The following is a 27,268-nucleotide window of genomic DNA, read 5'->3' as shown; positions in this document are numbered from 1 at the left end:
GTTTAAAACTTATTTCCTTAAAACCTGTAATTGGGCATCTCGCTAATTGGACTATTCTCTGCTCCCCTTCCAAGCAGTTTATGGTTGGCATTATAGCATCTACTCTCTCACCAAGATTGCTGTCATTCTTGGTAGCATCTGTCTAGGCCGACTAACTATACTGCTATGCCCTTCCTTCTCCAATAAAGCATTGTCTTTGTCATTTTCTTCTATATACTTCTAATTAATATGTTAATAGCCACCAGCATCAAATGCATTCTTATCACTTTTTTGACATGTTTAATGTACTTTTGCTGGCCCTGCTCTAAGCACTTTACAAATATTAACTCATCTACTCCTCATAATGACCCTGTGAAGTAGGGTCTGTTATCTTCATCTCTGTTTTACAAATGGACACGGAGGTGCCAAGAGGCAGGCTAAGCAGCTTGCCCAGCTCAAAGAGTTAGTTATGGCCAAGGCAGGTTCACCCATGGGATTGTGACTCCAGCGCCTGTCCTCTCACCTTCTGCTCCCCAGCGCACCATGGCTGTAGCATTTATGGAGAAGGACTGGAGCCCAAGGGGAAGAGTGTATATGTGCCAGACATACACATGTGCAAGCATACTGACTTTTTAGAATCATGGGACAACTAAATTAACGTCATATTATATGATATAATGCTAAGACTGCACTCTGTGCTGATTAAAAATATTTAACAAATTAGAACACACTTTTCTGTGAATGTGTCTCCGATGCTTCAGAGGCATTGCAGAATGTCACGCCATCCATGTTGCATGACACACACAGTAGTGCTGCACATTAGTATTGGTGCCTGGCTGGTCTCTTCCTTCTGCTTCACAGAACGGTTCAAAACAGAAACCAAAGTAGGAAAGCAACCCCAGAGTCCAGAGCTCTTTTGCTACAGGCTTCTAATTATTTCAGCTTTTTAGTGATGTGAATTTCAGATCCAGAGAAGTTTACATTATCTGAATCTTGTAGTCCTGACATTCAACACGAGGCACCCTGCACCTAAAAATCTTCATAACTTAATACCTAAGAGTTGTTTTCAATTTTGGAAACTGAGATGTAGTTCAAAAACTTGGTTGATGTTCCTCTGGCTAATTGAGGGCTTTGGCACACCAGCCATGAATTCTAGGAGGCTGTGCTCTGTGGGGCTGGTTTTGAGTTAACCCTGACCCTTAGGGACTGTTGTGTGCTCTGGGCTGTGCCTGTCCCTGGGCTCACAGGAGGGAGTTTCTTAGACTGTGAAGGGAGACTGTTTCCACCTGAGTGCATCTCATCTCCTCTCATTGACTCCAATGCTCATGCAGTTCCCATCACATTTTAATCTTGTGAAATTTCTGTGAGAAGGAATAGTTGAAACTACACAAAAAAAGAAGTGAGTTATTGTTGTCCTTTTGCTTCATGTTTGGGACTATACCTAAAATTACCCCGTGTCTCTGAAAATTCATTAACACATCAATTAATTACTGAATTTTGGTGTTAAACAGAGTATCTGTTGAGATTTTTGTTTGTTGTAGATTTTTGCACCCTTGAGGAAAATTTCATAAGACCTTTAATAGCTATATTACATTCTGAGTTTTTAGTGTGTCTTGTGTGCCTTAAATATGATTGCTATAAAAGCTTAAGAAGAGAAAGAATTTTTAGTGACTTTGGATTGTCTTAGTGAGAATGTTGTAATTAACTTGATGGATGTGAAAATGCCATTTTAAAATTGATATGCAAATTGTAACTTGATCTTTGCAAGTTTTCTTTGTGCCCTTTCCTTATGTAGGCACAGAACAGTGTGAACTTAAGAAGGAAAGACCAAGAACTGAATTTCCTGACTTTGGTGATTTCCTTTTGACCCACATGCTGTTTATATAAAACCAGTACTAGGGAGGGTTATAATGTTTCAGTAGTGCAGTGCCCTCTAGCCGTGATTTAAGGAACTGGATACTTCGAATAATGACTATTACCATTTTTTGTTTAGTTTTGAGGGGAGATTCTATTTATATCATTGTTTTTGTATGTCTTAGGCTATTGCATATTTTCACAATTTTATTACAAAGGAAGTCTTATTAAATCAGAAGTAAATTTTAAAGTGTGGAATAGGGCATTTGGTCTCTGATTAGCTTAAAGGCTTCCTTGTAAAGTGTGGACACTGAGGATTTTTTTGCAGTTTGGTACTTGAGGCAGACAATCTTATTATGCCTGAGGGATTATTTGATTATTGGTTGCTGGAAATGCCACTTGGACTGTCTACATAGTACCAGGCAAATGGGAACTTTTTTGGGTGATGTGATTGTTTTTTCCTTACTTGCTTTTGAACAAGAGTTATCTGGAGTAAAGTCTCCTAATCATATTGCCCACATATTGTCAAAAATCTACCTACTATTCAATTAGATGTCATCATTGTATTATTTAAATTCTGTTTTATTTACTAATACCTTTCAGAAGTAGTTCTCAGTTCTGAAGTTCTTTAAAAGAGCTCATATTTTATACATTTGTGAAAAAACAATCATAAGACTGAACAGGCACCACCTGACAGTCATTCATTGGTTGTATTTTCCAAAGTATCAGAAATCATCCCCCTTAAAATGTCTTTTGCTCCTAAAAAAGGAATACTTTTTTCTTTATAACTTTATTTCCTGAAATTCAAGTAGATTAACCAGGAGATCTAAATTTACATTGGTTGCATTTTCCATGGCCTCCAAATCAGCTGTACTCCAAGAATAGAGAAAATGGGTACAATTGTCTTTTGGCCTTGATCTCTATGCATATGCTGCCTTAATTAGAGGCTTTCACTGATGTACAGAGCAGTGAGTTTCTTGTTTTACACAGGCCCCAGGGCAGGTGATTTTTATGGACTCTGTAACACTCTTTGATGCTTGGTTGCAAAAGAGTACTGTTCTCCCACTGAAGGAGGCTTGGGGCTAGCAGTGGTTTTGGTGACTTTTACATGTGGAAGAACAAGGAGTTTCATTGTAGGAAGAGAGTATTTTTGTACTGTTCTTGCTGGTAGTATTAATATTTCTTGCTAACACATTTTTCCTCTGTGGTCCGATATTGAGTTTAAGGGGATGATGTTTTCTTGGAAGAATTTTGAGCTCCATTTAATTGTCTTTGTTTGTTGCCATTGTTTTCTAGCATCCTCCAGGACAAATAGCGAGGAAATACAGCTCCTGCTCCACTATTTTCCTAGATGATAGCACAGTCAGTCAACCAAACCTCAAGTATACAATTAAATGGTGGGTATTACACAGTTTTACTTAACTGAATGCTTTTTCTACTCCTTAACCTGACAGCTAATTGGTTGGTTGTGGGGTCTGAGAGTGGTAAGATTGGGCCGGAGAAAGCCATTAACTCTTCAGGAAATCTGTGAAAAAGTGACTTTGGTAGTTAAAATGTGGGGTGTTCAAAATATTTGTGCACATCACCAGTTACATAAAAGCAAATTTAAAAATTATTTCAAATGTAGATCAAAGTATATATTTGATTTCTTTGCATACTTCCTACCTTCCCACTTTTTTAAAAAGCCATGCTGGAGTAACTCTGCTAATATTTTACCTTTGAAAGAAAGCGGGGCTTCTGTGGTCCCCTTTAAGACTCGAGGCTACAGTAGAAACCAGGCCTGATAGTGAACAAGTATTTGCCCAGAGTCAAAAGATCTGAGTTCTGATACTGACTCTCTCAACAACAGGGAGGTAAGACCCTTCTCTTTGTAGCCTTGTTTTAAAGGGGGGTTTAAGGGAGGAAGGAGAGTCTTTGGATAAAATCCTTTCCCTTTTGGGCTTCAGTTTCCTAATGTTAAAATGGAAGATAAGAGGAAAGGAACACTGTTTTTTCTTTTATGTTTCTATTAGCATTGTGATAATAATGACCTTTGACAGAGAAAGGTCACAGAGAACCTATGTGCTGAGGTTTGTGGTCATCAGTTCAACTGCCAAAAACCTGGGGTATTTAATTTCTATATGTGCTTAAGAAATTACACATTTAACAACAGTCCAGGTTAGTATATGATTTAAATGTTTTAATTTCTAAATAAGAAGTATTCTTTCATTTTAGTGGCCTACGTTTTCAGACTTAGAAGCCCTATTCTGAGTGTGACCATATGTGACAATAAATCACAGCCTCAGTTAGGCAGCGTTGACTGTAGCAGTCTTCTGTGGACAGCATCCACACCAGGGGGTAGAGAGAGATGGAAGATGGAACCACCTTGAGGGAAGCTGCCTTCTCTCCTGAAGGGTTGCATGTTTTCTAAGATCTGAGTAGAAATGTAGCTTCTTCCCTTATTACCTTGGCTTTTAAGAAGGGCCTGATAAATGACAAGTGGGCATAAACCCAAACAGTCCATGATTTCAGCTGGGAAGAGGTATGCATGTCAGAGCTCCATAGTGTGTGACCTTGACTAAGCCACTTCCTGCCTTTGTGCCATGGCTTACTGCCAGGACATAGGAAGTACATTACCTCTTGGAAGTATTTTCTAGAGTAAATCACTAGTAGTTATGGAGAGGAGTAGAAAGCCCTGAAGGTCTGTGTACCATGTGGCTCCTGGCATCTGCACAAGTTCCAGAGAGCCCAGAACAGGAGCTGCTAACTTCTCTTTAATCCTGGGATCCTCTCTGACAGCAAGGGAGGCCAAGTGGAGCAGAGGGCACCTTTACTTAGGGCCGTCAGGAGCTCTTGGGTTTAAAAATTGATCCTACTCGCTAAACACTTTACCCTTGGGTAACTTAAAATTGCCACTGACTGTGATATAGACACTTGGGAGCCTAGTGGGGAAACTGGGTAACACCTGGATATGTCAGTGTCACCTAAGTTACAAATGTTCTGCTGTGCAAATCAGTGGTTCCAAGCCCTGGCTACACCCTGGCATCACCTGGGAGCTGAAAAGCATGCTGATATCAGCAGTTTAATGTCTCGCCATACAGCCCTGGTATCTGGATTTTTAATATCCTCCCTAGGAGATTGTAGTAGGCAGCCAAGGTTGAAAACTCCTGATGTAAGTGGACAGTTCTTCTCCCATCCCCCACTAAAGTTCCTTGAAACTTTTAAATTATAGACTAATACATGGAGGAAAAAGCTGAAAAGCTGTCCCAGTTAAATAGCAAACTGTTGAAACAAAACATTCAGTGTGGATACTATGACTTCCCTGATCCAGAAGACACTTCCTTTGCACTACCTTAACGTGAGAGTCCTTCAGTCAGTAGTTCATTTATTTTTAAAACTGCCTCCCCTACCCCCAAATGTGTATTTTGGGCCTTGGAGCAGGGTGGACCCTAACTGAAGTAGGAAGATCAGAATCCTTCCCTATAATCCTTCTCACTCTTGGCTGGGTTATAATGAAGGAGCTAAAGAGTAAAAAACATTTCAGGGTGTTAGCAGGCCTGGGTGAGCTTCAGCCAGGGTCTTTGAAGGTGTAAGGCGAAAGGGATACTCAGAAGGGAGACAAGAGTCCAAAAGTGGGGTAGGAAGAAGCTAAATCTGAATGCCTCCTGTTCTAAAATTGTGCCTAAAACTTATCTTGCACCCATCAAAAGGAAACCCCTATTTCCTTTTTTTTTTTTTTTTTTGCTTTTTCTGCTTTCCCTAAACCCAAGGCCTCTTCTTGGTCCCCTATCCCCAGACATTAAAAATACCAAAATCATTAATTTTTTAAATGTTTTTATTTATTTCTAAGAGAGAGAGAGAGAGACAGAGTGAGCAGGGGAGGGTCAGAGAGAGAGGGAGACACAGAGTCTGAAGCAGGCTTCAGGCTCTGAGCTAGCTGTCAGCACAGAGCCCAACGCGGGGCTCGAACCCACTAACTGAGATCATGACCTGAGCCGAAGTCGGATGCCCAACCGACTGAACCACCCAGGCGCCCCCCAAAATCATTAATATAGTTGAGCTTCATTGTGGACACGGTGAGTATCTTTGAGCTGAACTTCCTTCCTGAAAACCAAGTACGACCTTGTTTCTTTGAGAAAATCCTTTGAGTTCTAAGCATCGATTTCTAACCTAAATTTTAAAAGAAACCCCTTTAAGTTGTGGGCTGCCAAAATGAACACATGTATTTACAAATTCTAGTTGAGGAGTGCATGGAGGGCTGAGTGCTGTTCTAACAGTAAATGGAAAGTTGAAGTGTCAAAAGTTGGCACATTCTGTGCTCTTTCTTTTCATAGGCATGATTTCTGTTTTGACAGCTTGGATTTCCCCATCTTTCCCCTAAATGCCAACAGCTGTGGGACTGAATTTAGGGTTTGCTAACCACCCCCCCATGCCTCTGCAGCTGACCTCTGTCTCCCCTCCCGACCCCCCAGCCAGAATCCCCTACCGGACATAGGAATGGTGATGAAAGGGTCGGGGGCAGGCAGAGCCCCACTCACATGGCTGGCCAAATCATCTGTGGTCCTGGGCCTCTGAGGGTTGGACAGCAGCTGCTTGCCCACCTGCCTCCATCCTTGGCTCAGCTCCTCAGTGCTGGCAGAACCCACCAGCTCTTGGTCTTCAGAGGTTTTAGGCTTGTCACATGCTTTGCTGATTTAGCTCTAGGCTCCTACAAGTACAGTGCCAACAGTCACAAATCTGTTTTGCTTTCTTAGTCAAGAAAATAGCATTTCTTTATTCCCAGCTATGTGGAAAAGCAGTTGAGCCAACCCTTTGATCCAGATGTACTTCTGGTTTGGCTCTAGCCCATCTTTGTTGAACCCTCACCATTTTCTGAGTACGTGTCAGAACTGACTAGGCCTCCAAAGCCTGAAGTGTGGGACTGAAGCAGTTTTCAACTGACTGCCCTTTGCCCCTAGCAGTTACTTCTTCCAAGATGATCGACTAAACTGGCCTGTGTTACTGTACTGTATGTGAATTCTGAGCTTGGGTTTCTTACTTTTTGGTATATAACCTCAAGTGGAAATTGTCCTACAGTGTGGCTCTATTTTTCATCGAGGCCTAAGACAATGATAATGTCCAGTCTTGCAGTCAGCTCAGGAGATTTGGAGGATAGTGACCTTGGGGCCCTGAAGATTTTAACTCAATTTGTAGAAGGAAATTATGAGATGCTTGATATGAAATTATCGACAGGGGAATAACCATGATGATAATGACTTTTGTTTTGGAATTTTATGTTTGAAATAATCCTTTTGTATATTTCATTTGGTTATAATAACATCTCTGTGATATAGGTTGCATTGTCCTAATTTTATAGATGAAGAAATGTAGGCTCTGGGAGATGAATGAACTATAATAAATGAAGGATCCAGGTTTTAAACCCAGGTTGTTCCAACTTCCAGTCCAGGGATATTTTTCCTATATCACACTCCACACGGAGGAGGCAAGAACCACTATCTTTTTAATCAGTCAAAGTGAGTAAAGTAGTTACTACACCAAATCATATGAAACATCAGTCTAAATCTGACATTAGATTAGAAAGCAGTCATACAGCATGACTATTAAATGAATTAAGTGGTAATTTCAAACTTTTCCCCAAAGGCAAGTTGTTAGAACTAAATAGGGAGCAAAACCATTATACCATTCAGAAGTCCTGATGTCCAGTGTCTAAACCTGAATTTTTCTCATTTGTGAAATAGACTCAATAAGATCTGCTGCATTTAATATCAAGGCTGTTAGTGTATACTTGAAAACAGTATTATTATGGTTGGTGGTGGTGGTGGTGGTGGTGGTGGTGGTGGTGGTGGTGGTGGTGGTAGTAGTAGTAGTAGTAGTAGTAGTAGTAGTATTTAATTCTGAAGCCCTTTCACTCAAGTTACAATTCCTTCATTAGCTTAGATGCTCTTGAGTATGTTAGGATAAAGAGAATATATTGCCATTTGCTCATGAAGACTTTTAACACTTATCTGAAATTATTTGAATGAATAGATCTGGAGAGGGATTTGGAAGACTAGAGATTTCTTGTCTGTTGTCATGGGTAGTCATAGGTAAGCCTCTGAGCTATTTGAAATCCAGCGCTGAGCAAGCTGTGTGTAGGACTGAGCTCTCTACCTCCATGTCATGTCTGGATGGCAGTTTTTGTGCTCCAACTACCCAGAACACAATCTGATGCAGCCAGTTAGCAATATTCTTAGAAACTTAAAAAGTAAATTTTGGTCTCCTCAATAAATTTTAAAGTAAAACAAAAATAGTGGAATGATGTAGCCAGCTTACAAAAGAGGAAATTTTAAAAATTTGGCCAGTTAACCTGAATAACCCTGCCAGTTTGATAGGTGAAACTCAAATTGAAAACAAGTACACTTTACCTATCCAATTGGAGAACATTTTTTCAGAATATTCAAGGTGAGTGTCACCAAGTGTAAGGTCAAAACAGACACTGATGGGGAAGTACACTGGTACATTTTTTTCTGCAAAAATACTTGTCAGTGAATTTAGAGAGCCTTCAATTATTAATAACTTTAGATTGAGTTATTCCCATTACAGAATGTTTTCTTATGGAAATAATATAGTCATAGGTTGCACAAATACTTGTCTCTGAAAATATTAGTTTGGTATTATTTATAATTGAAAAATATTAGAAACAACTTAAATGTTCAATAGTAGGGGATTAGTTAATAAATTATTCAGTAACTATATAAATGGAATATAACCAGCCATTTAAAGTCCTGTTTTTCAAGTGGTAAGAAAAATATTAATGAGGGCAAAAGTAGGATATAAACCTATTTACACATATAATTAAGAGACAAACACAGATATCTGTATATCTCAAGTAGTCCTTTTTGGGCAGAGGGTTTACTTTTTTTTTACACTTTATATATTTTCCAGAAGTTCTACAATATGAATATAACACCTTTTAAATCAGAAAAGCATTCTTTGAAAAAAATATTCAGGGGAAGAGAGTGTCTTCATTAAATTCAGATCCTTTAAAATATAAATTGAAAATTTTAAGGTAGTGTTACAAATAGAATTTATAGTACTATTTTACCAAGTGAATGAGTAAGTTAGGTAGACTGCCAAGAGATTACTGATATAAGAGATAAAAACAGCAAACCACTGTGGGTGAAACTCATATTTTTGTGACAGTATAAATAAACCAAAAGTTTTCTAAACTAGGAGGTAATAAGTTGGAAATTTCTAAAGGTGCTTGATTTGCACTACCTGTTTTTTACATAGTGTCTATATTTTACAAATGAAGAAAGCTTAAAATTTCAAGTAGAAAGAGAATTTGTTTCTAAATACCTCTTGAAGTTTTGGTGTTTCTGGAAAAGATTTAATAATTGCTAGGATTAAGTACAAGATAGATTTACTTTGAAGAATGTGATTTCTTTTTAAAAGTGAATTTCTTGATTAGCATTCTGCTTTAATTGGGACTTTCGAGATTTGATTGTTTGACTTTTACTTAAATTTAGATATTTATGGTCAGACAGATAAAATATAACACTTTGGATACACTTATGAAACATTGAACCCTGCATTTTATTTTACAGTGTAGCTCTCGCAATATATTACCACATCAAAAACAGGTATGTAGATGATTAATTTTGTGCTACAAATATTATACATTTTCTCCTATTATGTTCTCTCTCTCTCTCTCTCTCTCTCTCCCTCCCTCCCTCCCTCCCTCCCTCCCTCCCCCTCCCTCCTTCTCTATTATATCTACTTGCTTCAGCCTTTATATTCTCTGGTTATGTTTTCATGACGTTTTTAGAGTTAGCATAATTTACCAAAACTTCCCAGGTAAGTGCCAAACTGCTTCTCAGAGGAAACCAAAGGGGGTGTTTGTTTGAAGCTAGCAAAACAGAACGCATCTTCTTGGTAATGCTCAACTTTCCTTTTCACTCTTCATTTCCTGTATAATTTGTTTAAACATTCTTTTATAAAATATTATTTTAAAAATTTACTATGTGCAACTTTAGCATGAGAAAAAATGCTTATAATTTTAGATCAATAGGAGAAATTATGGTATAAATTTATATATAAACTATTTTAATGTAGTAGAATCCTCTCTGATATAAGCAAGTCTGGAGACAATTTAGTTCACTGAAAAACTCAACTGAAACAGAAAATCACAGAAAAATAATTTTAAAAATTTAACTTAAACATTTTATCTCAACATAAAATGTGTAAAAAGTACATTCACTGTCATTTTTTAATGCAGCATCAAAACTTCTGTTTTGAGCATGGGCATTGGTTTGAGTACCAAAATGACTTTATTTCATAAGCCACACCTATAATTCATCCTTTCCATATTTTTTTAAATCAGTAGTGAGAAAACTTAAGACGTTTTTAAAATAATTTGAGTGTAGAATCTTTCAGGTTATGACCACACGTAATCTACAACAAATTTATTTTTAGTGATAACTTTTTATTGGGTGTTTCCAAAGCATTCCATCTTCATTTTCATGAGAATAGAGCCCCTCTCATTGCAGTCATATTTCATTGATTGATATACAACATTTTCATATGTTACATGAATATAACAATAAGTACAGCTGGTGTGAACCAATCCTGGAAACAAGAACAGCCACCTCATGGGTAGCATGGCTGTCAGTGGGTGGGAGCCACATCACCTTCAGTCTGCTTTACAAAGGGGACATTGTAGATTTGTGGTGAGTCAGAGAAGTGGAGCTTTGATGACAGAGCTTCTAATGAATGAACAATGTTATGGGAAAACACAAATACCTGGAAGCAAACACCTGGAAAGATATTCTCTGCAATCATCTTTTTCTGTATTGTAATTGCGATCCATAGTTCTTTATGGTGCTTGAGAATTTTGGTTGTAATAACTTAGAAAATAGAGCATAGTGGAACTTTGAACCTTGCCTGGAATAACATATCAGTTAAAGTACAGATTTTGTCTTGCTGCCTGTTTCTAAGAGAACAGTTCAGACTTTCAAACATTTAAGTCTTACATAATACTTTAATACCACTAGTGAAACTTGATTGTGTTCTCGAATCAATTTTGTATTAGCATCTCTAAGTGATTTCTCAGTTCTTTGACTGTTATGCATCTCAAAGTTAATTTATAGCCACAGCTGGAAATAATAAGATCCAGCTTTATTAAGTATTTACTCTGGCCACCTGTTTATACGCATTAGCTCATTTAGTTTATAAAACAGTTCCATGAGGTGATACTGATATTATCTCCATTTATCTTAGTAAAAAAGCTAAGGCACAGAGAAATTAAATAATTTGCTTACAATTGCAAAGCTAATAAATTGGGGAATTGGGGATTGAACCCAAGCAATATACTGAGACATTTAATCATATAATCTACTGGGTTAATGGTGATAAAATGGACCAAAAGTTAGTGAGTAAGAAGTGGAGAAAATCCAACTAAAACCAGCGAGTGTTTGTCAACAGGTTTGATAAATGCACAGATTGTAACATGAAAGTCTTTGGGAAGAGGTGGCACGAGTATGCAGACCTTTTTCTTGATATATCATATTGGCCGAACCCCTGGAGCTGATGATAGATCCAGTAGCATGATAGAGAGGGTGCTGACAGCTGGGGTACATAGCTTTCAATGAAAGTGAGAGGAAAATCCATTTCTCAGAGAGGTCAGTTTTTTTTTTCCCTGAGTCATTTTAGCTTAAATTTTTATTCCTCATTTTATATTTTGATCCTATATTTTTATTTTTAAAGTTACTTCTGGTGAATATTTCTGTAGAATGCTGAATGGCTTTTTAGGGTCTTTCATTCATCAGAAATCTTGAACAGGACTGAACTGCCCAAGGGAATGGGATGCAGGGCCAGGCTTTGTCTCTCACACAGAGGCTGTTTGTGAGATGAGAGACCAGCTGATTCTTCATAGCAAAGTTATTATAAAAGAAAGTGTAACTAGGTGCACCCAGAAGGAGCTGTCTTTATGTTTTCAGACCCAATTAGCAGGTCCTGCCTAGTTCAACCTTTCTTTTATTTAGGCTTATCTAAACTTTGTTGCCTGTCTTCCTGTAGGCTAGTGAAAATGAGCACAGGTATGAATGCCCAAACTTTAAAAATAATTTCTGTTGTGTAAACATAGTAATGAAAACTAAGTTGTTGTTAAGCTCCTTCTTCCTGTCTTATTTTTATATAGACAGTGAATTTGTAGAGCAGAAATTGTAGTGTTTGCCATAAAGTGTGTATGTTAGGGAGAGGTCTGTACCCTTCTGATATTCACACGCCTAATCGGCATTGGAAGCACAAACTGTGGAAATTATATGATTTACTAAAAGCAGTGGTTTCCAAATTTGGTTTTTAAAGAACAGTTTTTAGGCAGAAGGCAAATGACGTTAAACAGATGACAGTAGAGCTGTTGCTGGTGATGTGCAGTTGGTGCCTGCAGAGCCCTGCACAAGGCACTGTGCCTACAGGGAAAGCCACCACTTACTGTTTTTCTTTCATAGTTTATTGTCAAGTTGGTTTCCATACAACACCCAGTGCTCATCCCCACAAGTGCCCTCTTCCATGCACATCTCCCCCCTCCCCCCCCATCAGTCCTCAGTTTGTTCTCATCATTCAAGAGTCTCTCACGGTTTGCCTCCCTCCCTCTCTCCAACTATTTTTCCCCTTCTTCTCCCTCACGGTCCTTTGTTAAGTTCCCCCTAACCACCTATACGTGCAAACATGGTATCTGTCCTTCTCTGCCTGACTTATTTCACTCAGCATAACAACCCCAAGTTCCATCCACGTTGCTACACATGGCCAGATTTCATCCTTTCTCATTGCCATGTAGTATTCCATTGTAGAGATAAACCACATCTTCTTGATCCATTCGTCAGTTGATGGACCCTTAGGCTCTTTCTGTGATTTGGCTATTGTTGAGAGTGCTGCTATGAACATTGAGGTACATGTGCTCCTATGCATCAGCACTCCTGTATCCATCCCTTGGGTAAATTCCTAGCAGTGCTGTTGCTGGGTCATACGGGAGTTCTATTGTAACTTTTTGAGGAACCTTCACACTGTTTTCCAGAGGGGCTGCCCCAGTTTACATTCCCAACAACTGTGTAGGAGGGTGCCCGTTTCTCCACATCCTCACCAGCATCTAGAGTCTCCTGGTTTGTTCATTTTAGCCACTCTGAGCGGCGTGAGGTGGTATCTCAGTGTGGTTTTGATCTGCATTTCCCTGATGAGGAGGGACGCTGAGCATCGTTTCATGTGTCTGTTGGCCATCGGGATGTCCTCTTTGGAGAAGTGTCTGTTCATATCTTCTGCCCATTTCTTCACTGGATTATTTGTTTTCTGGGTGTGGAGTTTGGTGAGTTCCTTATAGATTTTGGATACTAGCCCTTTATCTGATATGTCATTTGCAACTATCTTTTCCCATTCTGTTGGTTGCCTATTAGTTTTGTGGGTTGTTTCCTTTGCCGTGCAGAAGGTTTTTATCTTGATGAGGTCCCAATAGTTCATTTTTGCTCTTGATTCCCTTGCCTTTGAGGATGTGTCAAGTAAGAAATTGCTGCGGTGAAGGTCAAGGAGGTTGTTTCCTGCTTTCTCTTCTAGGCTTTTGATGGTTTCCTGTCTCACATTCAGGTCCTTTATCCATTTTGAGTTTATGTTTGTGTATGGTGTGAGAAATGATCTAGTTTCATTCTTCTGCATATTGCTGTCCAGTTCTCCCAGCACTGTCTGTTAAAGAGGCTGTCTTTTTTCCATTGGATACTCTTTCCCGCTCTGTCAAAGATTAGTTGGCCGTACATTTGTGGGTCCAATTCTGAGTTCTCTATTCTAGTCCTTTGGTCCCTGTGTCTGTTTTTGTGCCAATACCATGGTGTCTTGATGATGACAGCTCTAGTAGAGGCTAAAGTCTGGGATGGTGATGCCTCTCGTGTTGGTTTTCTTCATCAGTATTACTTTGGCTATTTGAGGTCTTTTGTGATTCCATACAAATTGTAGGATAGTTTGTTCTAGCTTTAAGAAGAATGCTGGTGCAATTTGATTGGGATTGCATTGAATGTGTAGATTGCTTTGGGTAATAATGACATTTTAACAATATTTATTCTTCTGATCCATGAGCATGGAATGTTTTTCCATTTCTTTGTGTCTTCTTCAGTTTCCTTCATACGTTTTTCTATACTTTTCATCATACAGGTCTCTTATATCTTTAGTTAGGTTTATTCCTAGGTATTTTATGTTTGTGTGTGTGTGTATGCAATTGTGAATGGGATCAGTTTCTTGATTTCTCTTTCTGTTGCTTCCTTATAGGTGTATACAAATGCAAATGATATCTGTACATTGATTTTGTACCCTGCAACTTTGCTGAATTCATGGATCAGTTCTAGTAGGCTTCTGGTGGAGTCTGTCGGGTTTTGTATGTAGAGTATCATGTCGTCTGCGAAAAGTGAAAGTTTGACTTCTTATTTACCAATTCTGATGCCTTTTATTTCCTTTTGTTGTCTGATGGCTGATGCTAGGACCTCCAGCACTATGTTAAACCACAGTGGTGAGAGTGGACATCCCTGTCGTGTTCCTGATCTCAGGGGGAAAGCTCTCAGTTTTTCCCCATTGAGGATGATGTTAGCTGAGGGCTTCTCATTAATGGCTTTCATGATGTTTAAGTAATTTCCTTCTATCCCGACTTTCTTGAGGGTATTTATTAAGGAGGGATGCTGCATTTTGTCAAATGCTTTTTCTGTATCTATCGACAGGACCATATGTTTTTATCTTTTGTTAATGTGATACATCACATTGATTGATTTGCGAATATTGAACCAGCCCTATATCCCAAGAATGAATACAACTTGATCATGGTGGATAATTCTTCTTATGTGCTGTTGAATTCAATTTGGAAGTATCTTGTTGAGGATTTTTGCATCTGTATTCATCAAGGATATTGGCCTGTTCTCTTTTTTTGCTGGGTTTCTGTCTGGCTTGGGAATCAAAGTGATGCTGGCTTCATAGAATGAGTCCAGAAGGTTTCCTTCCATTAATGTTTTTTGGAATAGCTTGAGAAGAATGGGTATTAACTCTGTTTTAAATGTCTGGTAGAATTCCCCAGGGAAGCCATCTGTCCCAGGGCTCTTATTTGTTGGGAGATTTTTGATAAGTGATTGAATTTCTTCACTAGTTATGGGTCTGTTCAGATTTTCTCTCTCTTCCCGTGTGAATTTTGGTAGTGAGTGTGTGTTTAGGAATTTGTCCATTTCTTCTAAGTTGTCCAGTTTGTTGGCATATACTTTTTCATAGTATTCCTTGATAACTGCTTGTTTTTTTGAGGGGTTGGTTGTAATAAGTCCATTTTCATTCATGATTTTGTCTATTTGGGTACTCTCTTTTCTTTTTGAGAAGCCTGGCTAGAGGTTTGTCAATTTTGCTTGTTTTCAAAAAATCAACTCTTGGTTTCATTGATGTGTTCAGCTTTTTTTTTTAGATTCTATATTGTTTACTTCCGCCCTGATTTTTATTATTCCTCTTCTTCTACTGGGTTTGGGGTGCACTTTTTGCTCTCCTTCTAGTTCCTTTAGGCATGCTGTTAGATTTTGTATTTGCAGTTTTTCTAATTTCTTGAAATAGGCCTGGAGTGCAATGTACTTTCCTCTTAGGACTGCCTTTGCTGAATCCCATAGAGTTTGGATTATTGTATTTTCATTTTCATTTGTTTCCATATATTTTTTAATTTCTTCTCTAATTGCCTGATTGGCCCATTCGTTCTTTAGTAGAGTGTTCTTTGACCTCCAGTTAAAGAAGTTTTCCAGACTTTTTCCTGTGATTGATTTCACATTTCATAGCATTGTGATCTGAAAGTGTGCATGGTATGATCTCAAGTCTTTTATATTTATTGAGGGCTGCTTTATGACCCAGTATGTGATCTATCTTGGAGAATGTGCCATGCGCACTTGAGAAGAAAGTCAATTCCATGGCCTCAGGATGTAGAGTTCTAAATATATCTGTCAAATCCATCTGCTCCAATGTGTTATTCAAGTCCATTGTTTCTTTAGTGATTTTCTGTTTAGTTGATCTATCCATTGCTGTAATTGGAGTATTAAAGTCCCTTGCTATCATCACATTCTTATCCATAAGATTGTTTCTGTTTGTGATTAATTGTTTTATGTATTTGGGTGCTTCCATATTTGGTGTATAGACATTTATAATTGTTAGCTCTTCCTGATGGATAGACCCTGTAATTATTATATAATACCCTTCTTCATCCCTTGTTACTGCCTTTACTTTAAAATCCAGGGCGTCTGATATAAGTATGGCTACCCCAGCTTTCTTTTGACTTCCTGTAGCGTGATAGATATTTCTCCATCCCCTTACTTTCAATCTGAAGGTGTCCACAGGTCTAAAATGAGTCTCTTGTAGACAACAATAGAGGGATTTTGTTTTTTTATCCATTCTGCTACCCTATGTCTTTTGATTGGAGCATTTAGTCCATTTACATTCATTGCTATTATTGAAAAATACGGGTTTAGAAGTCATTGTGTTCTTTGTAGGATTCATGCTTGTGGTGGTGTCTCTGGTACCTTGTGTTAACACCTTGCAACATTTCCCTCAGAGAGTCCCCCTCAGGATTTCTTGTAGGGCTGGTTTAGTGGTGATGAATTCTTTCAATTTTTGTTTATTTGAGAAGACTTTTATCTCTCCTTCTATTCTGAATGACAGGCTTGCTGGATAGAGGATTCTTGGCTGCATATTTTTTCTGTTCATCACATTGAAAATTTCCTGCCATTCCTTTCTGGCCTGCCAAGTTTCAGTAGATAGGTCTGTCACCACGCTGATAGGTTTCCCTTAGTATGTTAGGCCCCTTTTATCCCTACCTAGGAAAGCCACCACTTTAAATGGCATTTACTGGCCTGGTAAAAAATGAGCCATTCTTTTATAGATTTATAGGTTTTCTATGTGTCACCTCTTGTTTTTCAATATAAAAGTTTGAAACTTAATGAAGTGTTTAAGTTGCATGTTATAAAAACTCCAGATTAGTTTCTAGGACACACTGAATGTTCATTTTTACCCTTGAACTTCTTTCCTATCAACTACAACATAGTAATGGTTTAAGCATATCCATCAGCCTTTGCTCAGAAACAAGATGCTTATAGAAGTTTATCACTTGCTTAGATTTGGTTCTTTTGAAAATCTAGATTTGTTTTTCACTTAGGTTAATTCAACTAAATGTGATTCATAACCTTTATTTCATAGGCAGCTCATACAAAAATGATTAAATATTGTACACAAGAAAAATTATTACTTATGGATAGCCAATAGCATCTCCTACATTTAACACTGACTTCACTTTCGTGAAACACATTAAATCAAAATGTATTTTTATTTTATTTTGAATGACATTCTTATAGAAAGTAAACTCTATTTTCTCTTATTTTCCCCACCAGGGACCCAGATGGAAGGATGCTCTTAGATATTTTTGATGAAAACCTTCACCCTCTTTCGGTAACCTCCTCCTTCTGATGTTGTTTAATTATTTCTCTTCTGTTTTTATTGAGTGGCCAGTCATTGAAATTATTTCCTTCTCCAGAAATCCGAAGTGCCACCAGATTATGACAAACACAACCCAGAGCAGAAGCAGATTTACCGGTTTGTTCGGACACTGTTCAGTGCTGCTCAGCTGACGGCCGAATGTGCCATTGTCACCCTGGTGAGTGCCTTCACGATGACACAGCAATTCTGTAGTCCATTGGGGTGGGGGGGCAAGCAGTATGTCTCACTATGTGCCCTGGGGAAACCACATCTTCGCCTTCAAGGTTGTCTTTTTTTTTGGGGGGGGGTGTGTCTAGGAGAGTAGAGAATGGATCTCCCAAAAGAGGGAATGAAGTCTGTTCCATAGTCACCACCTAAAGTCAGTTGTAAAATCACATTCAAAACAGGTCAGTGTCAAAATGTTAAATAGGTAAATAAAACCTTGGGCTAAAGAGGAATAAAAGCCACTCGCTCCCTGCTAACATCCAGGTTTCCTGTCGTTGATTCCCTATGATTGTTTTCATGACATGAGTAAGAGATGTACGGATACATCCTATATGAATGCCTGCTATATATTGTGCTGTATATTACTGCCTTCTCTTTTGTGATTTTTGTGACAATAATGTATCTGTGAGATACTCAAAGACAACTTGCAGGTAATCTGCACCCATTCAAATAAGAGAGAAAAATCTATGATCTTACTTAGAGTCTTAAAACTTCAGTGGCTATTTAGGTCCAATCTCATTTGGGAAATAGATTTCATGGTGGAATCCATTCTCACTGACCTTTACATTGTGTGCAACTCAGTTAAGAAGTTAGCTCTGCCTATGAATGAGCCATCCCAGAGGAAGATCAGAAAGCCATTCCTTGTTGTTTCTGAGAAGAGATTATTGTCTAATAGAAAGTTTGCAGGCCACCCAAGGACCTTTGTATCTCTGCCACACTAAGAGCTTTGTGTTCTTCAGCTAATTCAACAGTAAACCTGTTTGTTTATTCATCTATTTGTTTGTTGACTCTTTCTCTCACTGAACTTACCACCTACTGCGTAAAACAGACATTTACTAAGTAATTTCTGGGTGATTTAGAATGATTCTAGGTTTTTCTGCCATGTCTGAGAAGTATATTTATTGCTTAGCTTTGTTCCCCCAAAGGATTTCAAATTCTTAAAAAACAAACAGCAGGGAAACAGGGTTGAAATTGTTGTAAAGGGAAATGGTGATGAAGAGAAAAGAAGGGTGAGAAAACCAGATGAAACTATGGATGAGATTAGTACTAAATTTCATGCCATGAAGAAAGATTTATCTTGAAGCTGCTACAGATGGAATGTGGTGGGCATATTTTACCTTTAATTCGTACAAAAATTATGACCTGACTCTGACCTGATTGTTAAGAGAAGGTTAGTGTCCTGTGGAGGACACAGGACTGAGATCTTAGTCCCTGCCGCTCCCCAGTTTCAGCCCAGATATTGAGAGAACATCTAAGGTGTGTCCTGTCTCCGGGGTCACTGGGATGATTGGTTAGTTCATGTCTTTGGAGAACTATACAAGTGGTACATTTTTGTCAGTAATTGTAACTACTGACATCTTCACTTGTCCTGTTAGATAAACTGGTGGCCTAGCAGGAGATTAGCTTGTACTGGGGTCTTGATAGTTACAATTCAAAGATGAGCAGCTTTGGGGTCCCACATAGTGGGCACGGCACTGCAGACTGAATCTCTGGCTGCCACTGCTGTGACTGGGAGTCAGCCAGCACTTGGGGGCAGAAGGCAGATGGATACATGCTCTGAGCAAGACCCTTGTATGAGAATTCTTCCCTTCTCTGTGTCCCTTGGAATTAGAAGCAGCCATTTAAAACAGGTTCAGTCTAGAGTTGACAGAGCTGCATTAATCTCTACTTTTCTCCTGGGCATTCTCTTGGTGTCTTGGCATGCCACCCAGGAGGAAGCGGGTAGTGGGGGAAGGGCAGCAGTTTGCTCTGACCCTGCTGCCCAAGAGGAACAGAACTACAGCCTGCCTGTGGTAAGAGGGCTTCCAGGACCTTCAAATACCCAGAGTGAGTTATAACTCAAAGCAAATATTTCACAGCTTCATTAACTTTGTCTTGAAAGAGTAACAATAACTAAATTAACACTAAGTATATTATTTAGCCTTGCAGAATATTCTAAAACCTCTGTTATTGATACACATGAGGATATTAAAAAGAGAATGAGGTAATTGATATTGCACCTTGATGATCTCTGATGTTTTCACATATGGGCACTGTGTAATATTCCCAACAACAGCTGTGGGAAGCCAGGGTTGGATGGAAGGCCGTGATGTCCAACTGCCCCTCCATATGTCCCATCCTTTCCCTCAGGACTTCTTGGAGCTGGGTTATACTTAGAGCCATGAACAGACAGTTTTTTTAGTCCCATGTGTGGTACCTGGATAACAAACTGTATAGCTCCCTGTCTAAGCCAAGGATTTTGATTGTGAGGATGAGAAACCCACACAAAGAGGCCAAGGTAGGAGATTTATTGGAAGGCTCAGGAGTCCCATACATGCCTGTTCTCGCCCTATAATGAGATCAACAGCAGGTTGATCTCTCTGGGGCTGCCTTTTCTTGCCTCTGCTCTGCCCTTTGAGTCTACAGTATTAAATTCCAGGCTGGCTTCTGTTCGGATGTATGTGGCCAGGAAGTAGCTATCCTAACCCTGACTCTCCATCACTTTTTCATATAAGGCCTAACACTGGCTAAATCAACCTCTGGTATTTAGTTCAGATTTTGGAGAGCTGATGAATTTTGATGGACTTCATCAGTGATTGGCTCAGTTTCTTTGGGTCAGTTGTTTTCCCTTGGAACAGTCAGTCATGACTCAGAGCTGATAAGAGAAAGGGGCCCAGGGCTCTGTCCTGGTCAGTTGTTTTTCTCACTCTGTACTTTACTTTGCTCGAAGTCTCCAGTGCTTCTGCATCTTCCTCTGAGGAAGACAAAGAGAAGGCCCTTACATGACCTGTAGTAGGATTAGGCCACCTTTCATCTCAACTCAACTGCCACCACTTTCCCATCTGGGCCTCTTGGTCTTTCCTGCACATACCAGTACTTGCCTTGGGTCTTGGGCACTTGACACCATCTGGGCCTGGAATCCTCTTTCAGGGATGTGCAAGTGGCACCTCCCTGGCCTCCTTCAAGTCTTTGCTCAAAGGGCAGTTCTGTGAGGCCATCATACTTTGAATTGTAACATCCTTCCTCCCCCCCACATTCCCTTCTCATCATTTCCTGCTTTCTTTTTCTTCATAGCACTTATCACCAGTTAACATTCTTTAGGTTTTTACTCATTTGTCTTGTTTTGTTTATAAGTTCCATGATTAAGAGTTTCTTTTTAATTTTTTTAAATCTTTCTTGTTCACTGCAATATGACCAGCATCTGGAACACAGCCGGGTACCAAATAAATATTTATTAAATGTCAGAGTAAGTATAGTAATAACTACCTACTGCTGAAGTAAATCAAAGTGGTGTTGATGTACCTCACACTTTGCCTGAAACACAGGGAGTATTCAGTAGCTATTTGCTGTAGTCTTCCCGTTCCCTAGAAGTTTGTAACTTTAACCGCTATTCTCCTGTTTCACTGCTTACATTATTAAGGTAAGCTTTCTGAAGGGAGCATGGCAAAATCTTTGGCTCTGGAGACATTTCCCAGCCAACCCCGTGATTGAGTGTTGTCTGCAACGTTGGTTCTCTCTGGAGAGTGGCAGTGATGGGTTATGGGAGGGAGAGAAGAAGTTAGTAGCTGAAAGAGAGGAGTGAGATGTAAAGAAAGGGGGCAGTGAGAAGAAATGGAACTAATGGAACAACTATGGAACTAACCAGATGGAAGGAGATGTATTACCTTTTTATTAATTCCTTATTTTTTATAGCTTTATTGAGATCTAGTTTAACTTACCATAAAATCCATTCATTTAAAGTGAGCACTTCAGTGGGTTTTTTGTATCTTGTGCAACCATCACCACAACCTAATTTTAGAATATTTTCATCACCCCATAAAGAAACCCTTTAGCAACCACTGATCTAGGCTCAGGTAAACACTAATCTGTTTTTTTCTCAAGAGATCTGCCTATTCTAGACATTTTATAGAATACATTCATATAATATGTGGTCTTTTGTGACTGGCTTTTCACTTAACTGTAATGTTTTCAGATGTTGGCTGTGTTGTAACATGTAGAGTATTTCATTTTATTTATTTATTCATTCATCAAGTTGACACATAAGAGTTTCTATTTTTTAGCAATTATAAATAATGCTGCTCTGAACATTTGTGTACATGTTTTTGAGTAGGCATATATTTTAATTTCTCCTGGTATATACCTATGAGTGGAATTGCTGGGTCATATGGTAACTGTTTAATATTTTGAGGAACAGTCTGTTTACCAGTATGATAGCACCATATTACATCCTCATTGACAATGTTAGGAGAGTTCCATGTTTTCCACATTACATCCTCACCAACACTTGTTGTTGTCATTTTGATTTTAGTCATTCTAGTAGGTGTCCAAATCTCTATTTTTTATTTGCGTTTCCTTAATGATTAATAATGTTGAGCATCATTTTATGTGTTTATTGCCCATTTGTAGATCTTCTTTGGAGAAATGTCTATCCAGATTCTTTGCCAATTTTTAAATTGGGTTGTCTTTTTATTATTAACTTCTAAGAGTTCTTTATGTGTTCTGGCTTATAAGTCACTTGTCAGGTAATGATTCACAAGTATTTTCCCCTATTATCTTGTCATTTCACTCTTAAAGGTATCATTTACAACATAGGTTTTCGTTTTCATAAAGCCCAATTCATATATATTTTTTCTTTTATCTCTTGTGCTTTTGGTGTTCTATCTAAAAAAATATTGGATAGCTCAGGGTGATGTGATTTACTCCTATTTTTTTCTTTTAGGAGTTATGTAATTTGAAGCCTTATATTTAGGTATATGATACTTTTTTAACTTGTTTTTGTGAGGTAGGGGCCAAATTCATTCTTTTGCTGTGGATATCCAGTTTCCCTCTTGCCATTTGTTGAAGAGACTTTCCTTTCCTCTTTGGATTGTTTTGTCACTCTTGTCAAAAATCAATCATAAATGTGCAAGTTTATTTCTGGACTTTCAATTTTATTCCATTGATCTATAGTTCCTTATGTCTATACCACACTGTCTTGATCACCATAGTTTTGTACTTGAAATCAGAAAGTATGACTCTCCTATGTTCTTCTTGTTCAAGATTTTGTTGGCTATTCTGTGACCCTTACAATTCCATATGAATTTTAAAATTAGCTTGTTAGTTTCTGCAAAACAAACAAACAAGACCAGCTAGGATTTTGACAGGGACTGCATTTAATATGTAGATCAATTTGGAGAACATTTTAGGCCAACATTAGCAAATCTAATCCATGAACATGGGGTGTCTTTTCATGTAGATTTTGTTCAATTTCTTTCAGCAGTTTTATAATTTTCAGTGCACAACTCTTATACTTTGTTTACTTTGTTTAGTTTATTCCTAGGTATTTAATTCTGTTTCATGCAACTGTAAGTAGAACTGTTTTCTTAATTTCATTTTCAGATTGTTTATTGCTAGTGTATAGGAATATAATTTATTTTTGTAAATTGATCTTATGTCCTCCCACATTACTGAACTCATTTTAGTTCTAATAGTGTTTTATTAGATTCCTTAAATTTTATATATGCAAGATCATATCATTTGCAAATTTTACTTTTTACATCCCAAGATGGATGCTTTTTATTGTTTTTTCTGGCATATTTGCTTTGGCTAGACCTCTAGCTTAGTGTTTAATAGAAGTGGTGAGACTGCACATCCTTGTTTTGTTCATGATCTAACAGGGAAAGGGAAAACTTTTCATCTTCTTCTGTTAAATCCATTATTATTTTCATAGATGGCTTTTTGTCAAATTGTGGAAGTTCCCTTCTATGCCTAATTTTGTGGAGTGTTTTTTTTTTTTCTTAAAAGAGTATTGGATTCTATCAAATGCTTTTTCTGCATGTACTGAGATTGATCATGTGGTTTTTCTTTTTAATGATATGTTAAAATCAACCTTGCATTCTTGGCATAAATTATCCCTCTTGGTTGTGGTATACGATTATTTTTATGTGTTGCTGAATTTAGTTTGCTAGTATTTTGTTGAGAGCTTTTTCAATAGCATTCTTTGATTTTCTTGTGATCTCTTTGGTTTGGAATCAGTATAAACTGACCTCCTGGGTTAGGAAGCATTCCTTCTATTTTCCTAAAGAGTTGGAGAATTGGTGTTAATTCTTATTTCATTGTTTGGTAGAATTCACCACTGAAATCATTTTGGTCAGGACTTTTCTTTTTTGGAAGTTTTTATATTATGAATTCCATCTCTTTACTTATAGGTCTCTTCCAGTTAATGTATTTCTTCTTCAGTCAGTTTGTGTCTTTCTAGGAATTTGTTTCATAAGTTATCCAATTTGTTGGATAACAGTTGTTCATAGTATTCTCTTAAAATTCTTTTTAGTTGTGTAAAGTTTTTTGTAATGCCTCCTTTTGTTTCTGCTTTTACTAATTTCAGTTTTCTTTTTTTTTCTCTTGGTTGGTCTCACTAAACGTTTATCAATTTTAGTGAGCTTTCTAAAGAACCAACATTCAGTTTTATTGATTTTGTATTTTTCTATTTTGATTTCATTTATTTCCACTCTATATTAATTCCTCCCTACGGCTTGCTGTAGGTTTAGTTTGCTTTTCTTCTTTTTCTTCTGGTTTCTTACAGATATTATTTAGAAAGTCAGTTGCATATTATTTCACTTGGTAGAGAAGTAAAATACCCAAGTGGGAGTTAACTTAAGAAATTACAACTTATGGTGGAAGGTTAGTTATTGATTTGAGATTCTCCTTTTTTAATATAGGAATTTAATAAATTTCCCTCTAAGCTTCAGCTACATTGCATGTATTTTGGTATGTTGTGTTTTCATTTTTATAGACATATTTTCTTGAGTAAGGTTTTAATTTTAGATGTATAGAAAAATTGTGAAGATAGTACAGAGTTCCTTATACCTCGCACCCAGTTTATCACTAACATCTATAGTATTGTAAGATATAACATTATTATATCCAGAACAGTATTATTGGCTTAATATTAGTATGATATTTTGTTACAGTTAAGGATCTGATACTGAAACACTAAAGTTCATGCTTTATTCAGATTTCCTTAGTTTTTACCCATTGTCCCTTTTCTTTTCCAGGATCTCATCCAGAATACCACATTACATTCAGTTGTCATGTCTCCTTAGGCTCTTGTTGTCTGTAATTGTTTCTCAGATTTCCCTTGTTCTTTTTCTTTTAAGTTTTTGTTTTAATTCTAGTTTATTCATTTACAGTATTATATTAGTTTCAGGTGTACAATATAGTGATTCAGCATTCCATACATCATCCAGTGCTCATCATCACAAGTGTACTCCTTAATCCCCATCAGCTATTTCACCCATCTCCCCACCCTCCCTCCTCTGTAGGAACCTTCAGTTTGTTCTTATAGTTAAGAGTCTGTTTCTTGGTTTGTCTCTCTCTGTTTTCCCTTAGCTCATTTGTTTTGTTTCTTAAATTCCATATATGAGTGGAATCATATGGTATTTGTCTTTTTCTGACTTATTTTGCTTAGCATTATACTCTCAATCTCCATCCATGTTATTGCAGATGGCAAGATATTCTTTTTTATGGCTGAATAATATTTCATTGTATACATACATATACATGCTATATAGCATGTGTATATGTATATACATATATACACACACACAATGTATGTGTGTATATAAAAATGTATACTACATCATCTTTATCTATTCATCAATCGAGGGACACTAGGCTGCTTCCATAATTTGGCTATTATAAATAATGCTGCAGTAAACTTTGAGGTGCATGTATCCCTTTAAATTAGTGTTTTTGTATTCTTTGGGTGAATATCCAGTAGTGTGATTGCAGGATCATAGGGTATTTCTATTTTTAACACTTTGAGGAACCTTCATACTGTTTTCCACATTGGCTGCACCACTTTGCATTCCCACCAACAATGCATGACTGTTCCTTTTTCTCTGCCTGCTTGCCAACACCTGTTGTTTCTTGTATTGTTGATTTTAGCTATTCTGACAGGTTTAAGGTAGTACCTCATTGTGGTTTTGATTTGCACTTGCCTGATGGTAGGTGATGATGAGCATCTTTTCATGTGTATGTTGGCCATCTGTATGTCTTCTTTGGAGAAATGTCTGTTCATGTTTTTCCATTTTTTAATTGGAGTATTTGGTTTTTGGGTTTGGAGTTTTTCTAAGTTCTTTATATATTTTGGATACTAACCCTTTATCAGATATGCCACTTGCAAATATTTTCTCCCATAGTGTAGTTTGCCATTTAGTGTTGTTGATTGTTTCCTTTACTGTGCAGAAGGTTTTTATTTTGATGTAGTCCCAAGAGTTTATTTTTGCTTATTTTCCTTACCTCAAGAGGCATATCTTAAAAAAAAAAAAAAGCTATGCCTGACATCAAAGAAGTTACTGTCTGTGTTCTCTTGTAGGATTTTTATTGTTTTAGGTCTTTAATCCATTTTGAGTTTATTTTTGTGTATGGTATAAGAAAGTGGGCCTGTTTCATTCTTTTGCATATGGGTGTCCAGTTTCCCAACACCATTTGTTGAAGAGACTGTCTTTTTCCCACATATTTTTTCCTGCTTTGTTGAAGATTAATTGACCATATAATTGTGGGTTTATCTCTGGGTTTTCTGTTCTGCTGATCTGTCTGTGTGTGTGTGTGCCAGTACCATGCTGTTTTGATTACTATAGCTCAGTATAACTTGAAGTCCAGAATTGTGATGCCTCCACCTTTGCTTTACTTTTTCACAATTGTTTTAGCTATTCGGGGTCTTCTGTGTTTTCATATAAATTTTAGGATTGTTTGTTCTAGTTCTGTGAAAAATGCTGTTGATATTTTGATAGGGACTGGATTAAATCTGTAAATTACTTTGGGCAGGATAGACATTTAACAATATTTATTCTCATAACCCATGAGCGTGGAATGTCTTTCCATTTCTTTGTATTGTCTTCAGTCTCTTTCATCATGTTTTACAGTTTTCAGAGTAGGGGTATTTTACCTCTTTGGATAGGTTTATACCTGGGTATCTTATTATTTTTGGTACAATTGTAAATGGGATTCTTAATTTCTCTTTCTGCTGGCTCCTTCTTGGTAGATAGAAATACAAAAAATTTCTGTACATTGATTTTGTACCCTGTGGCTTTACTGAATTTGTTGATCAGCACTAGCAGTTTTTTGGTGGAGTCTTTGAGGTTTTCTTTTTTTATTAATAGTATTATATAACAATGTAAGTTATACTTCTTCCTTACCAATTTGGATGCCTTTTATTTCTTTTTGCTGTCTGATTGCTGTGGTTAGAACTTCAAGTACTGTGTAGAATAAATGTGAGAGTGGACATCCTTGTCTTGTTCTAACCTTAGGAGAAAAGCTGAGGGTGATGTTAGCTGTGGGTTTTCCATATATGGTCTTCATTATGTTGAGGTATGTTTGCTTTAAATCTACTTTGTTGAGGGTTTTTATCATGTATATTGTACTTTGTCAAATGCTTTCTCTGCATCTATTGATATGATGATTAAGTCTTATCCTTCCTTTTGTTAATGAAATGTGTCACATTGATGTGCAAATATTGAACTATCCTTGCATCCCAGGAATAAATATCATGGTGAGGATTTTTTTAATGTATTATTGGATTTAGTTTGCTAATATTTTGTTACGGATTCTATGTTCATCTGTGTTCATCAGAGATACTGTCCTGTAGTTCTTTTTGTGTGTATTATCTTTATCTAGTTTTGGTAATCAGAATAATGTTGGTCTCATAGAATGAATTTGGAATCTTTCCTTTTTCTTTTCTTTTTTCTTTTCTTTTTTTTTAATAGTTCAAGAAGAATAG

The 27,268-nt window shown here is 37.5% G+C and overlaps 1 protein-coding gene across 1 annotated transcript in view; it reads left to right on the top strand.

Annotated features, from left to right (window-relative positions):
• The window catches only part of CCNY (cyclin Y), an 81,520-nt gene that overhangs the window by 30,565 nt on the left and 23,687 nt on the right, over positions 1–27,268 (top strand). Inside the window, exons 3-6 of the mRNA XM_039223799.1 lie at positions 3,130–3,230; positions 9,399–9,434; positions 17,220–17,277; positions 17,363–17,482. Of these exons, the coding sequence (XP_039079730.1) occupies positions 3,130–3,230; positions 9,399–9,434; positions 17,220–17,277; positions 17,363–17,482 (315 nt within the window). The remainder of the gene's footprint in view (positions 1–3,129; positions 3,231–9,398; positions 9,435–17,219; positions 17,278–17,362; positions 17,483–27,268) is intronic.

Source organism: Hyaena hyaena, unplaced genomic scaffold (assembly GCF_003009895.1).
Source record: "Hyaena hyaena isolate Hyena2069 unplaced genomic scaffold, ASM300989v1 scaffold_1447, whole genome shotgun sequence".
NCBI lineage: Eukaryota > Metazoa > Chordata > Mammalia > Carnivora > Hyaenidae > Hyaena > Hyaena hyaena.
This window is presented reverse-complemented; position numbering and strand designations above follow the sequence as displayed.